Source organism: Mobula birostris, chromosome 21 (assembly GCF_030028105.1).
Source record: "Mobula birostris isolate sMobBir1 chromosome 21, sMobBir1.hap1, whole genome shotgun sequence".
Lineage (NCBI taxonomy): Eukaryota > Metazoa > Chordata > Chondrichthyes > Myliobatiformes > Myliobatidae > Mobula > Mobula birostris.
The window spans coordinates 41,019,069-41,039,299 of NC_092390.1; the positions used below are offsets into that span (position 1 = coordinate 41,019,069).

General features: G+C 43.8%; 1 protein-coding gene across 2 annotated transcripts in view; it reads right to left on the reverse strand.

Moving 5' to 3' along the window:
- Positions 1–20,231, reverse strand: part of LOC140185754 (adhesion G protein-coupled receptor A1) — a 550,512-nt gene that overhangs the window by 185,440 nt on the left and 344,841 nt on the right. For both annotated transcript variants that reach the window (XM_072239373.1, XM_072239372.1), the window contains exon 11: positions 8,515–8,676. In XM_072239373.1, coding sequence (XP_072095474.1) covers positions 8,515–8,676 — 162 coding nt within the window. The remainder of the gene's footprint in view (positions 1–8,514; positions 8,677–20,231) is intronic.

The following is a 20,231-nucleotide window of genomic DNA, read 5'->3' on the forward strand; positions in this document are numbered from 1 at the left end:
TAGTTAGGAAGCTGGGTGACATCAGATGGCAGGTGTGACATAGACATCAAAAGAAGAATAGGGATGGCAAAGACACCTTTATGAGAATGAAGAGTATACTGACCAATACTAAACTAGGCATGACAACCTGCCTCAGAGTACTGAAATGTTACATTTATTCAGTTATGTTATATGGCTCAGAATGTTGGACAACATCTATTAACATGAGGAAATGAATTGAAGCAGAAGAGATGTGGTTTTTGAGGAGGATGCAAAGAATATCATGGATGAAATGAATATCTAACGAGGATGTCATGAACAGAGCAAACACAAAAAGAGAAATAATGTATGAGATTATGAAAAGGCAACGTAACTTCATTGGACATGTGATTAGGAAAGAGGAGTTAGAACGCATGGTAATTATGGGAAAGACTGAAGGGAAGGAAGCAAAAGGAAGACAAAGACAAATGATGATGGAGACAGCAGCCAGAGAACTGGAAATGAATACCAATGACCCGAAACAGGAGTGTGTGGGCCATGGCACCTGATGATGATGATGATAGATATGGTAAATGCAAGCAGGCTTTTTCCACTGAGGTTGGATGAGTCTAGAACTAGTGGTCATGGGTTCAGGATGAAAGGTGAAATGTTTAATGGGAACATGATGGGGAATTTCTTCACTCAGAGGATGGTGAGGATGTGGAACGAGCTGCCAGCACAAGTGGTGGATATGGGTACAACATTATTTCAACATTTAAGAGAAATTTGGATTGGTGCACGGATGGAAGGGGTATGGAGGGCTATGGCCCAGATGCAAGTCAATAAGACTAGGCAGAACAATAGTTTAGCATGGACTAGATGGGCTGAATGGCCTGTCTCTGTGACTCTATGATGACAACACTGACTCAGCACCCATGATCACCACTCCCAGCAATTGACTAAGAACATTGTCCCCTAACTCCCTGAGGCTACACTGGAGGGCCAGTTACTATTCACCCAATCAATCACCTCTCTCTTCTGCGATTTGTGGCTTGTCCAGGTTCCTATGCTGTAAAGCAAATGGACAACAGGGAATTGCGTGAAATTAGTACCGGAATGCCTGTTCTATTCAACTCCTGGTGGCTTTATATGGGTTAGAGTTTTTCAGAAAGTGGACCTACCTACAAAACATGCACTGTGCCACCATCCAACACAGATTAACTGCATCTTTCCTGGTGTAGACAAATTTTTAGATTGAAATGTCTTAATGCACTTATGCAAGGTGCTAGGAAGACTACGTCCAGTTTGCATGAGTTTTATTCCTATATATTTAATTGGAAGGTACTGTAGGTCAGGCAGTTTCTATTAACACCACGTGAATTTCCTTCCCAACTTCATTGAGCCATTTTGACATTTAACATACGTGCAGTACAATTGGGAGTGAATCATTTGTCCCAAATCGTATGTTCCTCTGTGATCTGAAAACAATGTTGTTATGTTTTGTAACTTCAAAACATTAAACTAATTCAAAAGAAGATACAGGAGTTCAAAATGTGCATCTAACTTTATGTTCTTATGCACTTACTACGTGGTAGTGTGATGACGTATAGAAATCATGTATTTTTACATATAACCATAATGAATTATATAAACCAAGAATGTTTAATCAAACAATGTATTTATAAGATTACTCAAATATTAAATATAGAACAGATATTTTTCCAAGCTTTGGACTGTAAACATCAGACTTTACAATATTTAGACTGTGTGCGGAGTTATGTAGAAAGCCAGTTTTGGTGAATTTAAAGATAATTCTATATTATTACACTGCAGTGTTCTGTGTAATAATCTTGTGTTTTAGGTGTCAATTTAAGTTTTGCAAAATAAATTCACTTAATACTTCAAGCATAAAACGAGAGTTGATACAAAGTCCAGAATGAGAAATCAGAAGATAAATCTGCTACTGAACTGCAGTAACTAAGCAAGATTTGCTCTTTAGCTCCCATGTGCATGACTGCATTTATGTACTGTAGATCACAATTCACGAGAAGAAGCCTCAAACAGTAAAGGGAATTAAAAGCCACTTATGAGATGTATCTAGGATAGAACAATCAAAACAGTTTATAAACTTACATCAACACCTCAAAATAAGAACTTCAAAAAAAGTCTTGCTTCATAATGATATATATTATGACTATGTTCAAGTTCCAGTTTTTGTTATCTGACTGTACATATATACAACAAAATGAAACAATGTTTCTCCAGACCATTGTGCACCCATAAAACATATATCACACACAGAACCTAAACCAAAATATTACCATAAATAGGCTCTCAAGCTGGTGCGGTGTACAACGGCTGTGTTGCGAGCTCCATACCAACTTTACAGTGTACTGCTAATTTCTTCAAATTCCTTCGCATTTCTTGTGCAAGAAGCTGATAGTCACATCAGATATGATAGACTGTCCGAACATTGGGAAGACAGCATTTACCCACAAAATGGCACCTTTTCTACACTGGGAACCCCTGCTTACGCAGTCCATGGGAGGCTCCTTTATCACACTGACACTACCCTGGAAGCAGCGCTGGAGATGAGGGAGAATGCCCAGCGTCCTGCTGAGGTAGAGAGAGCATGCTAATTGGCCACCGCTCCCTTCAGTCCCTGGACAATGAGCTGTGTGAACTGAAAGCCAGAATCTCCTATCAGCGGGAAACAAAGGAATGTAACATTTTGTGCTTCGTGGAGATCTGGCTGACGGAGGAGATATCGGATCATGCCATCAAGCCCTCTGGGTTCTCCCGGTTCCAGGCAAATAGGTCTAAAAGCCTCTCTGAGGAGTAAAGGAGGTGGGGTATGCTTCATGGTCAATAATGCTTGGTGCGACCCCTGGAACATGCAAGCCCTCAAATCCTTTAGTTCCCCGGATCTGGAGTATCTTGTGCTGCTGTGTAGACCTTTCTGGCTGTTAGGGAGTTCACAGCTCTTATTATCACAGTTGTGTATATTCCTTTGCAGGCTGATACTGACCTGGCTCTCAAGGAACTGTACGAGACCACCAGCACCCTGGAGAATGCACACCCAGAGGCCGCCTTCATCGTCTCCGGAGACTTTAATAGAGCGTCGCTGTCTAAAGTCTCTCTGAAGTTTTGACAACACATCGGGTGTGCACACAGGGAGACAGCCTACTCGACCACTGCTACTCTCCCTTCCACAATGCTTACAAAGCACTCCTCCGTCTACCATTTGGGAAGTTGGATCCCTCCTTCATCCTCCGTCTGCTGAGGTACAGGCGGAAGCTGAAACAAAAGGTGGCCATAGATAAAACCATCCTCTTTTGGTCCGACCAATCGGTCCCCATGCTACAGGACTGCTTTGATGACGTCAACTGGAATGCCTTTCGTGCTGAGGATGTCTCTGAGTTCACAGAAGGGGTCACGAACTTCATCCGGAAGTGCATCGAAGACATTGTCATCCAAAATTCGGTCAGGGTCTATCCAAACCAGAAACCCTTGATCAACAGTTCAGTGGAAGCAGCACTAACCATGTGAGGCAGAGCTTACATTGCTGGTAACCAACAGGAACTCAAGAAATGTAGCTACGATCTGTACAAAGTCATCAAGGCAGTGATGACAATACAGGGACAAGATCCAGACACAACTCTCCACCAACACACAGCTAATGGCAAGGTCTGCACACCATCGCAGACTTCAAAGCAAAGTGCAATAGTGCTGCCAACATCGCTGCTCTCTCCCAGATGAGCTAAATCTCTTTTATGCTCGGTTTGATGCCACCAACACTAAGCCTCTGAGGAGAGCCGCCAGAGTGAACAGCACCTTAGTCAACTCTGAGGCTGTAGTACACAGGTATTTCCAACAAGTGGACAGTCGCAAGGCTGCGGGACCGGACGGCATCCCAGGGCGAGTACTCAGGATATGCGCAGGTGAGTTTACAGACATTTTTAATCTCTCCCTCTCCCAGTGTAGAGTGCCCACCTGATTCAAAACATCCACCAGTGTTCCTCTACCTAAAAAGACCAAGGTAACATGTCTGAATGACTGGCGTCTTGTTGCACTCACCTCAATAATAAGCAAGTGCTTTGAGAGGCTGGTCAAGGACGACATCTGCAGCTTGCCAACACCCAAACTGGACCCGCTACAATTCAGCTACTGACACAACTAATCGACAGATGACACAATAGCCACAGCTCTACACATCGTCCTTACACACCTGGAGAAGAAGGATGCTTATGTGAGAATGCTGTTCTCGGACTACAGTTCAGCATTCAACACCATAATTCCCTCCAGACTTGACAAGAAGCTCAGAGACCTTGACCTTCAACCTGCACAATTGGATCTTGGATTTCCTGTCAGATGGTAAGTGGTAAGAGTGGGCTCCTTCACCTCTGCCCCTCTGACCCTCAAGACAGGAGCCCCTCAGGGCTGTGTCCTAAGCCCCTTCCTTTACTCTCTGTAAACCCATGACTGTGTGACCACTCACAGCTCCAATCTGCTAATTTTGTTGACGATACTACATTGATTGGCCTTATCTTAAATAATAACGAGGCAGCCTACAGAAAAGAAGTCATCACCCTGACACAGTGGTGTCAAGAAAACAACCTCTCCCTCAATGTTGCAAAAACAAAGGAGCTGGTTGTGGAGTACAGGAGGATTGGAGACAGGCTAGCCCCTATTGACATCAATGGATCTGGGGTTGACAGGGTGAATCGCTTTATGTTCCTTGGCATACACATCACCGAGGATCACACATGGTCTGTACATACCGGCTATGTGGTGAAAAAAGCACAACAGCCCCTCTTTCACCTCAGATGGCTGAAGAAGATTGGCATGAGTCCCCACATCCTGAGAGCTTTCTACAGGGGCACAACTCAGAGTATCCTGACTGGCTGCATCATTGCCTGGTATGGGAACTGTAATTCCATCAATCGCAGGACTCTGCAGAGAGTGGTGCGGACAGCCCAGCACATCTGTAGAAGTGAACTTCCCACTATTCAGGACATTTACAGAGACTGATGCAAAAAAGGGCCCAAAGCATCATTGGGGGAACCAAGTCACCCCAACCGCAAACTGTTCCAGCTGCTACCATCTGGGAAATGGTACCGCAGCATTCCAGGACCAACAGGCTCCGTGACAGCTTCTTCCACCAGGCCATCAGACTGCTTAATTCACATTGTTACAACTGTATTTCTATGTTATATTGACTGTCCTGTTGTACATACTATTTATTAAAAATCACTATAAATTGCACATTGCACATTTAAATGGAGATGTAATGTAAAGATTTTTACTCCTCATGTACGTGAAGGATGTAAGAAATAAAGTCAATTCAAAGTTAACATAATTCAAAGGCATGTAGTACATAGCACAGGTAAACAGTAAGCAGCTTGCTGTCCCAGTAATGAGACCTCATTGACAGAAGAGTATTCATTAATCTCACAGCCCAAGAGAAGTTGTTACCCAGTCTGGGAGTCACGATCCTGATGGTTCTGTATCTCCTTCCTGATGGTAGTGGGTCAACGAGTTTGTGGAATGGGTAGTAAAGATCCTTAACAATGCTTCAGGCCCTTCATCTGCATGTACTCAGCAAGGATCTTCGTGCTCTTCACTCTCTCCACGGCAGAGCTATTGATGTGCAACAGAGATTGGTTGACCTGTGCCTTCATGAAGCCCACAATCATCTCTTTTGTACTGTCCACACTGAGACTCAGGTTGTTGCTTTTGCACCGTTTGACAAGCCTTTCTGCCTCCCCTCTGTATGATGACTCACTATTGTTGCTGATGAGGCCAACCAGTGTAGTATTATCTGTGAACTTGATGATGTGGTTTGAGCTGAATCTGGCAGTGAGGTCGTGAGTCAGCAGCGTGAACAGCAGCATCAGCTTCCATCAAGAAGTCCAGGATCCAGTTACAGAGAGGGGTGTTGAGTCCCAACAAGCAGAGTTTATTCACCTGCCTCTGAGGGATGATGGTGTTAAACTCCGAGCTGAAGTTGATGAAGAACGTCCTGGTGTGTGAGCCATTATTTTTGAGGCGGGACAGGACAGAGTGGAGGGCCGAGGCTATGGCACCATCAGCGGACTGGTTTGAGTGGTAGGCAAACTGGAACAAGTCCAATGTAGCTGGAAGGTGGGATTTTATACAATCCATTACTAGCCACTCAAAGCACTGCATGATTGTTGAAGTCAATGCCACTGGGTGGTAATTATTTAGGCCAGCTACCGTTGCTCTCTAGGGCACTGGAATGATGATGGCTGCCTTGAAGCCTGCAGGGGCAGTGGACTGTATTAAAGAGATATTAAAGATGTCCATTAAGACCTCTGCTAGCTGAGCTGTACAGTCCCTCAGCATCTGACTAGGTATGTTGTCTGGCCCCATAGCTTTGTGTGGGTTTACCCTGATGAAGATCGTCCTTACCTATCCTGCAGCCAGACAGGGTTCCTGTTCCTTAGCGTAGAGGGGACTTTCATTGATATCACATCATTCAATGCATTGAATCGTGCAGAGTAGGCATTCAGCCTGTCAGGAAAGAAGCCGTTACTGTCATTGGCATGTAGAGTGGGCTTGTAACCAGCTACGGTTTGCATACTTTGTTACATGCGTCACGTGTTCCTGGTGTCATAAAGGTGTCCTTGGATTTTCCGTGCATACTCACACAGTGCCCTCCTGATGGCATGGAAGAGTGTGGTTCTTGCTGACCTTAGAGTCGTTCTGTTCCCCCGATCTGAAGGCAGCGCCCTGATCCCTAAGCCATGCACGAACCTCTTCAGTCAGTCAAGGTTTCTGGTTTGCCCTGGCACTGTAGTGTGTAATCACAGTAACATCCTCAATGGATGTAGCCAGTCACTGATTCCGCATATTCATCAATGTTGATGTGATGATCATAGGTAGCCGCCTCCCTGAACGTGCTCCAGTCCGTGGTTTCAAAGCAGTCCTGCAGCACTGAGGTGGCACCTTCTGGCTCGGTCGTGATCTCCTTGTGAAATGGTTTGACTCATTTAACCAGTATGCAAGGATTAGCAAAATGGAAATGTGTTCTGAGTACCCAAGGTGAGATCAGGGCTAAGCCTTCCAGGCTCCATGAATGTTGATATAAAACAGATATAAAGTATTCTCTTCTCTGGTAGCAAGTTGACATGCTGGTAGAACTTTGGAAGGGGGGTTTTTAAGTTGGTATAATTGAAGTCACCAGCAACAATGAAGCAACCATCAGGTGAGTAGCTTTGAGGTTGCAGATGGTGCCATAGAGTGCCTACAGCGCTTTGCCAGCACTAGCATAGAGTCGGGGGTGGGAGATGAAATCAGCAATGATCACAATGGCAGTGAGCTCCCTCGGTAGGTGGAAGGGCCTGCATTTCACCATTAAAATTCTCCTGTTAATACCGAGGCATTCACATACCTGCTCTTAATGATAGAGGCACACAGAGCTCCTTCACGGTTCTTGCTGGAGTTTGCAGCATTTCTGTCCACTAGAAGAGATATTAGACCCGCTAGCTGGACAGCCAAGTAGGAATGTCATCCTCAAGCCATGTTTCTGTCAGGATGACTCTGCAGCAGTATCTCCTCTCCCCTTGGTTCAGACACAGATGCAGGTAATTCAGTTTATTTTCTAGCAATCGAACTTTAGTGAGTAGAAGCTTCAGGAGAGTGGAGCTGCGTGGATCTATTGAAGTCTTGAATACTTGCCTGCTTACCATGCTTCTGCACTTGAGTGTACTGTTCCCAATGGCTGCTTCCCTGAGTAGCTGTAGTAGACCACAGCACAAAATGAGGGTCTGTACCCCGTGTTAGTCTATTACTGCTCAGCACCTTCATTATTCCACTCGCCAGCAAGGCAGACTTGCAGATTTTAGTGTTCTTTATGAATAGCAGTGCTTTGCAGTCATAAAGAAGGTGAACAGGACAAGAAATTTCATTGTTAATTGGAGCCAGAGTGGCCTCTGTGACTGCATATGCCATTACCTGGAGTCGGGAAGTGGACTTTTTCCAAAATCCATTGCCTTCACTAAAACCATGATCTGCGGCCTTTTGAAAAGCTGCGGCCTGACTCTGCCAACCAAGTTGAAAGTTTACAACCAACCTATAAACAAGACACCCTCAGTAAGAGCAGAGAAAATATGGTTCCACTTTTACATTCCTTTAAGTAACTTAGAGTGCTTGAATCACCTTCACTTAAAGAAGAACCATGGGTATTATCATAAACAATAATAAAAAACTAGTGTACAGAGACACTTGTTTGATCAACAATCCATCAGGCTGTTCACTGCCTAATCAACTACCTAGATTTCGGAAAGCCCTCACATGCAGATCTCACCAGAAGTATCTTGATCACTTCGACCTTCTGCAAATAAATTATTTTAAATTGAGAAAACCCCACAGTGAATGTTATTGCAAATGAAATTTCATAAATGTCCACCAATGAATGAAACTGCTAAGAGCTGAAGAAGCACTTATCTTCAATATACACAGCACTATAAAACTTTGTCCATCTATCCATTCATCTTTTCTAACCAATTGAAAAAAAGTTAATGAAATGAATACCTTAGAAATACCCTGTGCATTACTGTTTAGCACAAGGTTTGCGATGAGTTCCACACACTGCACAATTCGGGTACATGCCTTTTCTTCATTCTGGGCCATCCACAATATGTGTTCATCCACAAGCATCATGTTACTGGCGATTTCTATGATGGATTCTCCAAGCTGGGGAACAAACATGCACAATTATACTCAGATGATTCATTTCCAGGTGCCACCGTACTGCGAAATAAAAGTATTTTCAAAACTTTTGTTCACCATTCAATGAAAGTGAACCAAGTAACAGCCATTGATATCTGTTCCAATCTTAGATTAGCTAAACTTTACATTCTTTTACTCAAATGATGGACTTCACTTATCTTTATTAAAATGCTCAAACCAGAAGTAGAAATTTTCATTCCGAGCTCTGATGTTCATGAAAAGCTGCAAGTAATGTGCAGATAGGAAAACATAATTTCAGTCTTGGACTAATTTTCTTTACAGATGAAAATGGCAGTTAATCAGCCAAGTAAAATTTTGCATGATGCGATCAGGGAATGCTTCACATTAAATTTTCCCCTGATCAAGAAAATACAGAGTCTGGCACATTCAAATGTACAAATGTCAACAACTGTAGTTGTTGGAAGTTCAGTTATCACAACCTGAGGCTGTCACTGCAAAAACCCTGCAGGGCAGACAGCTTTCCTGTATCACATGCCTGGGAAAACAGCTGCTTGCTGACAGTCACAGACTCAGTTCAGTTCCTAAGACTTGACTGACTTCAGCAGACATAACGCAGTTCATAACTTGAAATAATCCAGCAGCCGTTGCCAGTAAACATGAGGATTTGGTCAAAATCTAAGCTTGGGTGGAGAAATAATATATCACATTTGCAGCTTGTAGCTGATCTGGTGATGGTGATCATAAACAACAAAAGGACCAGAAAACTCTTCCATCCATTCTAAGGATTACTCTAAATTAGAATTTGAATTGGACCAACCATAGCTATAGGGTTAGGGGCAAGGAAGATGTTGGGTAAACACCAGGAAATCTGCAGAAGCTGGAATTTCAAGCAACACACACAAAAAATGCTGGTGAACGCGGCAGGCCAGGCAGTATCTATAGGAAGAAGTACAGTCGACGTTTCGGGCCAGGACCCTTCGTCAGGACTAACCGAAAGAAGAGATAGTAAGAGATTTGAAAGTGGGAGGGGGAGAGGGAGATCTGAAATGATAAGAGAAGACAGGAGGGGGAGGGATGGAGTTAAGAGCTGGAAAGTTGATTGGCAAAAGGGATACGAGGCTGGAGAAGGGAGAGGATCATGGGACGGGAGGCCTAGGGAGAAAGAAAGGGGGAAGGGAAAGGCCAGAGGATGGGCAAGGAGTCCAGTGAGAGGGACAGAGGGAGAAAGAGAGAGAGAAAAAACATATATATATATATATATATATATATATATATATAATAAATAAATAAATTACGGATGGGGTACGAAGGGGAGGTGGGGCATTAATGGAAGTTAGAGAAGTCAATGTTCATGCCATCAGGTTGGAGGCTACCCAGACGGAATATAAGGTGTTGTTCCTTCAACCTGAGTGTGGCTTCATCTTGACAGTAGAGGAGGCCGTGGATAGACATATCAGAATGGGAATGGGACGTGGAATTAAAATGTGTGCCCACTGGGAGACCCTGCTTTCTCTGGCGGACAGAGCGTAGGTGTTCAGTGAAACGGTCTCCTCGCCTGCGTTGGGTCTCACCAATATATAGAAGGCCACATCGGGAGCACCGGACGCAGTATATCACCCCAGCCAACTTACAGGTGAGGTGTCGCCTCACCTGGAAGGACTGTCTGGGGCCCTGAATGGTGGTGAGGGAGGAAGTGTAAAGGTATGTGTAGCACTTGTTCTGCTTACAAGGATAAGTGCCTGGAGGGAGATCGGCGGGAAGGGGTGGAGGGGACGAATGGACAAGGGAGTCGTGTAGGGAGTGATCCCTGTGAAAGCAGAGGGGGGCGAGGGAAAGATGTGCTTAGTGGTGGGATCCCGTTTGAGGTGGCAGAAGTTACGGAGAATTATATGTTGGACCTGGGGGCTGGTGGGTTGGTAGGTGAGGACAAGGGGAATCTTATTCCTAGTGGGGTAGCGGGAGGATGGGGTGAGAGCAGATGTGCGTGAAATGGGAGAGATGTGTTTGAGAGCAGAGTTGATGGTGGAGGAAGGGAAGCCCCTTTCTTTAAAAAAGGAGGACATCTCCTTCGTCCTGGAATGAAAAGCCTCATCCTGAGAGCAGATGCGGCGCAGACAGAGGAATTGCGAGAAGGGGATGGCATTTTTGCAAGAGACAGGGTGGGAAGAGGAATAGTCCATGTAGCTGTGAGAGTCCGTAGGCTTATTGTAGACATCAGTAGATCTCTATCTCCAGAGATAGAGACAGAAAGATCAAGAAAGGGGAGGGAGGTGTCAGAAATGGACCAGGTAAACTTGAGGGCAGGATGAAAGTTGGAGGCAAAGTTAATGAAATCAACGAGCTCAGCATGTGTGCAGGAAGCAGTGCCAGTGCAGTCGTCGATATAGCGAAGGAAAAGAGGGGGACAGATACCAGTATAGGCTTGGAACATGGATTGTTCCACAAAGCCAACAAAAAGTCAGGCATAGCTGGGACCCATACGGGTGCCCATGGCTACACCTTTAGTTTGGAGGAAGTGGGAGGAGCCAAAGGAGAAATTATTAAGAGTAAGGACTAATTCCACTAGAGGGAGGAGAGTGGTGGTAGAGGGGAATTGGTTAGGTCTGGAATCCAAAAAGAAGCGAAGAGCTTTGAGACATTCCTGGTGGGGGGTGGAGGTATATATGTTCTGGACATCCATGGTGAAAATAAAGCGGTGGGGGCCAGGGAACTTAAAATGATCGAAAAAGTTCAGAGCAAGAGAAGTGTCACGAACATAGGTCGGAAGGGATTGAACAAGGGGGGATAAAACTATGTCGAGGTATGTAGAAACGAGTTCGGTGGGGCAGCAGCAAGCTGAGACAATGGGTGTACCTGGACAGGCAGGTTTGTGGATCTTGGGTAGGAGGTAGAAACAGGAAGTGCGGGGTGTGGGAATTATAAGGTTGGTAGCAGTGGATGGGAGAGCCCCCGAGCTGATAAAGTTGGTGATAGTGTGGGAGACAATGGCCTGGTGCTCCTTAGTGGGGTCATGATCGAGGGGTAAATAAGAAGAGGCATCCGCGTGTTGTCGCTGTTCCTCGGCAAGGTAGAAGTCAGTACGCCAGACTACAACAGCACCCCCCCTTATTGGTGGGTTTTATAGTAAGGTTAGGATTAGTACGGAGGGAGTGGAGAGCAGACCGTTCAGAAGGAGTGAGGTTGGAATGGGAACAAGGTGTGGTGAAGTTGAAGTGGTTGATGTCCCGTCGGCAGTTAGCAATAAAGAGATCCAGAGCAGGCAGAACACCAGAATGGGCTGTCCATGAAGAGAAGGAGTGTTGAAGACGGGAGAAGGGGTCATCGGTGGGGGTGGGTGAGTCCTTGCTGAAGAAGTAGGCTCGAAGACGGAGCCGGCGAAGGTGTTGGGTAGTTGGGACTCTGTGGTTCATCTGCTGGGTTGTGTTTTTATATCTCTAATTAACAATGTTTAAACCAGGAACTTGTCAGAATATTTGTTGCTTGCTTGAAAGAGTGCAGTCCATAACTGTGGACTGTGCTCCATAACTTCAGTGGTGTACAAGGCTTAAGCAATTGGTTTTAGTGTCACCAAAACTACCTTCTTCTCATCACTATACTGATGATGACTGCAGTATGTATGATACTAGGATGCACTGTAAAATCTCATAAAGGTTACTTTAATAGCACCTCCCGCTCTAGTGGCCACTTTGACCAATGAAGATACATACGGGGAGTAACAGATACCCCGAGATCAGGAACACGGCTGGAACTGACAGAGGCACCTTAGGCAGTTGTGTGTAGCAGGTCAATTTTGTAGACTCACTGATAACAAATTAAAAATGCTACTGAACTTATTCACAGGAAAGCAAGTCTGAGAACTTTTTAGGGTGGGACCCAACTGGATCCAGGAAGATTCAGGGAAACTGTATCCACAGGAAACAGTGGTATTGGCAGGCAGAAGTGCTGAAGTAGTCAAATTAGAGAACTGAGACTTCTAGTTGGGGCTGGGATGGATGAAATCGGAACAGTGAGTGTCATCTACAATGCTGCTATTCTAGTCAGGGGCTGCAAATGTCAAGTAGGATGGCAGTACTAGTTGGGGAGGGCGATGGGTTGTGTTGTTAGATCAATCTGGAGATTGATGGGCTGTGACTGCGAGAAGATCAGTGAGTGGGAGCAGCAGGTTGTTTAATGGTGGGAGCTGTTACAGGGAGGAGAGAAAGAGTAGAAGGCCACTGACGGTGAGCCAGGTAAGTCAATAACAGAGGAATCTTCCTCATGGATATCCTATTTAAGTGATTAGATGGCACAGGTCATATGACTGAAAAGATGAAACGGAGAATGGTCGGTGACTACATTCCACTTGCAGAAGTGGGAGTGGTGGGAAATAAATAGTAGCATTTAAGAGGCTCAAGGAAAGGTACAGAAATATGCAGAGAATGGAGGGCTATAAACCATGTGGGGGAAGAAGAAACTGCTTTAGTTAGGCGTTTAAATACTTCCACAATTAGTTCAGTGGACCATCATGGGCTGTAGGGCCTGTTCCTGTTTTGTGGTGCTCAGTCATACAGCCGCTGGGATAGAAGAGTACACAGGCAGTGCATGAACACATCGGATGCATGCAGGAACTGCGAACTTCACACAACTGGCTTGAAGCCCCAGACTTTCAAGACCATTTTATTCCTCACAGAAATTGGATGGTGTGGCAGATAGGTACACAGCACCAGTATCAAGTTGAACCACTTCCATTTACCCACCAAGTCATATACCATCCTGGCTTATATCAGCATTCCTTCATTCATACAGTGGTCTTTATCACACTATCCTCAATTGTGGTAGTGTTACCAGCACAATCAGCCTTGGTCCATTGCCTCAGGAACTAGGGATGGTCAATAAATGAAACCCCAATCCAGCAGACAAATTAAAAAAATCAAGTGTCTGCACATTGGCAATGTACTGCTCAGCACAACTGCTACAGTGATAAGCAGATGATTGAGGTACTCGTTAATCTTTAATTTTAACAACTTTAACAACAAAAATGTTTACCATTGCTTGCATGGTGGGTGGTGAGGGGGCGGGGGCTGATGCAGGTGGGGGGAGAAAGAGGAGGAGTGTTGGTGCTTTTGCTGCAGTTTGTATATGCGGGGTGGTGGGGGAAAGGGAGCTTTGGCATTCTACTGTAACATTTTTCAGTCATTCATTTTTTGGGATTTTTTTCTTCTGTTTTGTGGATGTCTGTGAAGAGTAAGAATTTCAGGTTGTATACTGTAGACATTCTCTGACATTAAATTTAACCACTGAAAGTAATGCCAAAACTGCTTTATGTATTTCATTTCATTTTAGATTAATTTAATATAAACACAAAACTGGGTGCATTTATAACTTCAGTGACAGTAACAGAATTGCCTGCAGTTGCCAACAAATGGAGTAAGGGCACATGACAGACATACTTAGGATGTTGTGGTTATTTGGGAGCACATGAAGACTTGAAGAACAACAATCATTTAAGTTATAGCCAATTTCAGTGACAGAATTGAAGATACCTTTTAGATCTGCTGTCTGAAGAGGGAGTGTTATTATTCAACCTGGTTTCCTAACTTATAAAGAAATGTATTTTCCCTATTTCACCAGACCCAAAGGTGAATAAAGAAATCAATATAACTTGATCTTGAGTCTGAGAGCTGTTGTGATTGCAAACATTCAGGCGAGTAGTAAATCCATCATTGCATTCCCGAGTTCAACATAACAAGGAAAGAAAAATGGATTTCTTCAACTGTTGAACATATGAAATATCTTCAGAACTATACTTCAGAAGAAGCCGCAGAGACAAACTTAGGAGCTCAAAGGGAGTGGTTCCACTCCAAACAGAACATGAAGATGTTCTATTAACATCACAAAACTTTGAAACACTTGTTCTGACCTTCTTAAATATCCTGAGGCACTTGAAAGAGCAAAAAAATAGGGTCAAGCTACATATAGAGTCATTAAGATTGGTGATCAATAATTTGGTCAAAGTAATTTGCTCTTGATCAAGATAAAACTAAAGAGCTTATTCTTGATTTCAAGAAGGGGAAGGACAGTAAACATTGGGGGATCAATGATGGACAGGGTCAATAGCTTTTAACACCTGGGCATTAAAATATCAGATGACCTGTCCTGTGCCCAGCACATAGATCATAAGCAAAGCGCACTAGCAGCTTACTTTCCTAGAAGGTTAAGGAAGTTCGGCCTGTCACTGAATACTGTACCAAACTCCACGAGATGTATTGTTGGAAGAATCCTGACTGGTTGCATCATGGTCTGGTACAGCAATTTGAAAGTAAGAAGCTGCAAAGAGTAGTGGACAATACACACACAAAGCTGAAGGAACTCAGCAGATCAGGCAGCATTAATAGAAGGGAATAAACAGTCAACATTTCAGGCCAAGACTCTCAGGGTCTCAGTCCAAATCTTCAATTGTTTACTCCTCTCGATACTTGCTGCCTTACCTGCTGTGTTCATCCAGCAATTTGTGTGCATTGCTCAAGATTTCTAGCTGCTGTAGAATCGCTTGTGGCAAAGAGCAATGGACTTAGCCCAATACATTATGAGCACATCCTTCCCCACCAGTGGCACTATCTTTAGCAGGCTTTGCCTCAAGAAGACAACATCTATCATCAAACAACCCTGCCATTCGGCCAATGCGACCTTTTTCTAGCTACCACCAGGCAGAAGGTAGAGAAGCCTGAGGTATAACACAACTAGGTTCCTGTACTGTCCTTCAAACATTTAGTTCTTGAACCAACCAGCAAAATCCCATTCACTACACTTTAGCAACATTCTGATCACTTTGCACTACAATGGACTTGTTTTTTTTTCTTTTGTTCTAATTGTGTTCTTTCTTCTAAAATTGGGTATTATTTATGTTTAATTTATGTTTTTCTTGTGAATGCTACTAATATGGTGCCATGTAGCTGTGAGTTCTTTCATCATTGCACCTGTGCATACATGTAGTTGTGAATATGACATTAAATTCCTAAAATTGACATTAAAATTTGGACTAATTTATTCTTTTTATTTGTCCAACTTAGTTAATGTAAATCTTATTGTAACTTATAGTTTGTTTGTATGTATGTATTGCACTGTACTGCTGCTGCAAACCAACAAATTTCATGACTTATGTAAGTGATATTAAACCTGGATCTGATTCTGAAAATCAACTATGCTTTAGACTATCAGGTGAGCTTTAAAAAACAAATGAAGGGAGGGGAAAAGCAGAATACTCGAGTACTGTAGCAGCAGCCAGGCCAGTGGCACTGTGGCTGGATCTGTGACTCAGCAGGGAAGAGTTAAATCAGGCAGAGTGGCAGTGGTAGGAGGTTCAATAGTAAGGGGCATGGACAGGAGATTCTGTGGCCGGGAAAGAGAAGGCAGGATGATGTGTTGCTTCCCAGGTGCTAAGATCCAGGGATGTCACAGAGTGGCTGCAGAAGGTTTTCAAGAGGGTGCAGCTGGAGGTTGAGGTGCACATTGGCACCAATAACTTAGGTAGGAAGGGAGAAGTGGTCCTGCGCAGTGAGTATAGGGAGTTAGGGAAAAGGCTGAAGAACAGGACCTCCAAGGTAGTAATCCAATCACAAACAAAAGAAAATCTACAGATGCTGGAAATCTGAGCAAGACACACAAAATGCTGGAGGAACTCAACCGGCCAGGCAGCATGCATGGAAAAAATGCACAGTCAACGTTTCAGGCCGAAACCCTTTGGCAGGACTGGAGAAAAAAAGCTGAGGAGTAGATTTGAAAGGTGGGGGGAGGGAAGAATGAAACACCAGGTGATAGGTGAAACTTGGAGGGGGAGGGATGAAGCAAAGAACTAGGAAGTTGATTGGGTAAAAGAGACAGAAGCCCATGGAAGAAAGATAAAGGGGGGGGGGGGGGAGGAGCACCAGAGAGAGGCAATGGGTGAGCAAGGAGATAACATGAGAGAGGGAAAAGGGGATGGAAAATAGAGATGGGGGGAGGGGTTGGGGGCATTACTGGAAGTTTGAGAAATCAATGTTCATGCCATCAGGTTGGAGGCTACCCAAATGGAATATAAGGAGCTGTTCCTCCAATCTAACTGTGGCTTTATCATGGCAGTGGAAGAGGTTCTAAGTCTGTTGGGGTATATACTATGTTCAGTGCTCACGGTGTGACCTCCTACATACCAGTGAGACCCAACGTAGACTGGGAGACCGCTTCGCCGAGCATCTACGCTCCAACTGGCAAAACAAGCGGGATCTCCCAGTGGCCACCTATTTTAATTCCACTTCTCATTCCCATTCTGATATGTTCATCCATGGCCTCCTCCACTGTTGTGATAAGGCCACACTTTTTTTTACAGCTTTTTTTCTCTAGTCCGGCCAAAGGGTTTCAGCCTGAAACATCATCTGTGCTTTTTACCACAGATGCGTCCTGGCCTGCTGAGTTCTTCCAGCACCTTGTGTGTGTTCCATGGTAGTAATCTCTGGATTACACCCAGTGCCACGTGCCAGTCAGGGCAGGAATAGGATGATGGTACAGGTGAATGAGTGGCTGAAGAAGTGATGCAGGGCGGGGTTTCAGATTTCTGGATCATTGGGATCTTTTTTGCAAATGTATGATCTGTACAAAAAAGATAGGTTGTACCTGAACCCAATGGGGACCTGCCTTGCAGGCAAGTTTGCTAGACTTGTTGAGGAGGGTTATAACTAAGTTGGCAGGGGAATGGGAATTAGAGTAATAAGGCTGAGGATGGGACAGTTAGGATACAAGTTGATGCAGTGCGTAGTGAGACTGTGAGGATGCACAGGCAGATGACACGGCAAAAGTCAGTGGGATGAGATGCAGTGTAACAGAGAGAACAAATCGAAACAGGTGATGAATACAGGACTGAAGGTGCTATATTTGAATGCACACAGGATAGAGAATAAGACAGATAATCTTGCAGTGCTGTTAGGCATTGGCAGGTATGGCATTGTGGGCATCACTGAGACATGGCTGAAAGTCAGAGATCATAATATGATAGAATTCACCCTGCAGCTTGAGGGGGAGAAGTTAAAAACATTAGTTTTAAAGTATTAGTTAATGGTGGAATAAGAGGAATTATAAAGGCATGAGAGAGGAGTTGGCCAACGCTGATTGGAAGGGGACACTAGCAGGGACGATGGCTGAAAAGCAATGGCTGAAATTTCTGAGGGAAATTGAGAAGGTGCAGAATAGATACATCCCAAAGATGAAAAGGTATTCTAAAGGGAGAATGAGGCAACCGTAGGTGATGAGGGATATCAAAGACACCACAAAAAGCAAAAGAGAGGACATATAATACAACAAAAATTAGTGGGAAATTAATTATTGGGAAGCTTTTAAAAATGACCAGCAGGCAACTAAAAAAGACATAAGGAGAGAAGAGACGAAATATGAAACTAAGCTAGCTAAAAATATCAAAGAGGATACCATAAGTTTTTATAGCTATATATAAAGAATAAAAAAGAGACGAGAATATATATTGAACTGCTGGAAAATGACACTGGACAGGTAGTAATGGGGAAGAAAGGAATAGTGAACAAACTTAAGTATTTTATGTCAGTCTTCATTATGAAGTACACTAGCAGTATGCCAGAAATTCGAGAGTGTCTGGGGGCAGAAGTGAGTGTAGTTGCTATTACTAAGGAGAAAGTGCTTGGGAAGCTAAATGGTGTGAAGGTAGATAAGTCACTGGGACCAGATGAACTACACCCCAGAATTTTGAAAGAAGTAGATGAAGAGATTGTAGAGGCATTAGTAATGATCTTCCAAGAATCACTTGATTCTCGAATGGTTCTGTAGGACTGGAAAATTGCAAATGTCACTCCACTTTTTAAAAGGCAGGGAGGCAGAAGAAATGAAATTATAGGCCAGTTGGGTTGATTTCAATTGTCGGGATAATTCAGGAAACCATTCTTAAGGATGAGATTCTTAGATCCTTGGCATGATAAAGTAGGACAATGTCAGCTTGGTAGAATTCTTTAAAGAAATAACAAGCAGGATAGACAAAGAAGAGCCAGTGGAGATTGTTCACTTGAATTTTCAGAAGGCCTTTGACAAGGTGCTGCACATGAGGCTACTTAACAAGATAAGACTCCATGGAAATGCAGGAAAGAAGACTGACTGATTGGCAAGAGGCAAAGAGCCAGAATAAAGGGGGCCTATTCTGGTTGGGTGCTGGTGACAAATGGTGTTCCACAGGGGTCAGTATTAGGGCCACTTCTTTTCAAGTTATATGTCAATGGTTTAAATGATGGTATCGATGGTTTTACAGCCAAGTTTGCAAAAGATATGAAGATAGGTGGAGGGTCAGGTAGTGTTGAGGAAGCAGGGAGTTGCAGAAGGACTTAGACAGATTGGGACAGTGGGCAAAGATGTGGAAGATTGGATGTATTGTATGGAATTGTATGGTCATGCACTTTGGTAGAAGGAATAAAGGCAGAAACTATTTTCTAAATGGGGAGAAAGTTCAAAAATCAGAGGTGAAAGGGACTTGGGAATCTTTGTGAAGGATTCCTTGAAGGTTAATTTGAGTTGGTGGTAAGGAAGGCAAATGCAATGTTAACATTCATTTCGATAGGACTAGAATATAAGCAAGGATGTGATGCTGAGTTTTTATAAACCAAGGATCAGACTGTACTTGGAGTATTGTGAGCAGTTTTCAGCCCCTTATCTGAGAAAAGCTGTGCTAGCATTGGAGAGAGTCCAGAGGATGTTCACTAGAATGATTCTGGTATCAGGAGTATTTGATAGCTCTGAAGTTTAGAAGAATGAGGTGGGATCTCATTGAAACCTATCAAATATCGAAAGCCCTACACAGAGTAGATATGGAGAGGATATTTCCTCTAGTGGTTGAGTCTAGTACTGGAGGGCACAGACACAGAACTGAGGGATATCCATTTAGAACCGAGATGAAAAGGAATTTCTTCAGCTAGAAAGTAGTGAATCTGTGGAATTCATGGCCAAAAATGTCTGTGGAAGCCTGGTCAGTGGGTATACTTAAAGATAGTTTCTTGATTAGCAAAGGTATCAAAGGTTGTGGAGAGAAGGCATGAGAATGGGCTTGAGGGGGATAATAAATCAGCCATGATAGAATGGTGGAGCAGAATCGCTGGGCTGAGTGGCCTAATTCTCCTCCTATGCCTTATGGTCCAAGTGCTTTGGGCTTAGGCATCTGGCACACCAATGAATGATGTGGTAAAATAAACTTGAAAGCTGTCAAGTCACCTGTAGTGGAGGACAACAGAGCTCCAAGTTTACTGAGGCTAAACAAGATTACAGAGGTGGCTAAAGCTGTAGAAGGATTTGAGCAGAAACACGAGAGATTTAAAACTAAGGCTTCACTGACTCGAGAGTCATCATGGATCACCAAGCACAAGAGAGATAAATCAATGGGATTTTGCAAGTTCAGCTACAGAGAAGATCCGGAGAACATCTCAAGAGTTGAGTCTGCTCGTAAAACAATACATGAGGCTACCAAAAGCAGGTTGCTTGAAATATGATAATGAAAAAAGGCAACGGAGTTGATTATGAGAGTTCTTCTTTTAATTTCTGTG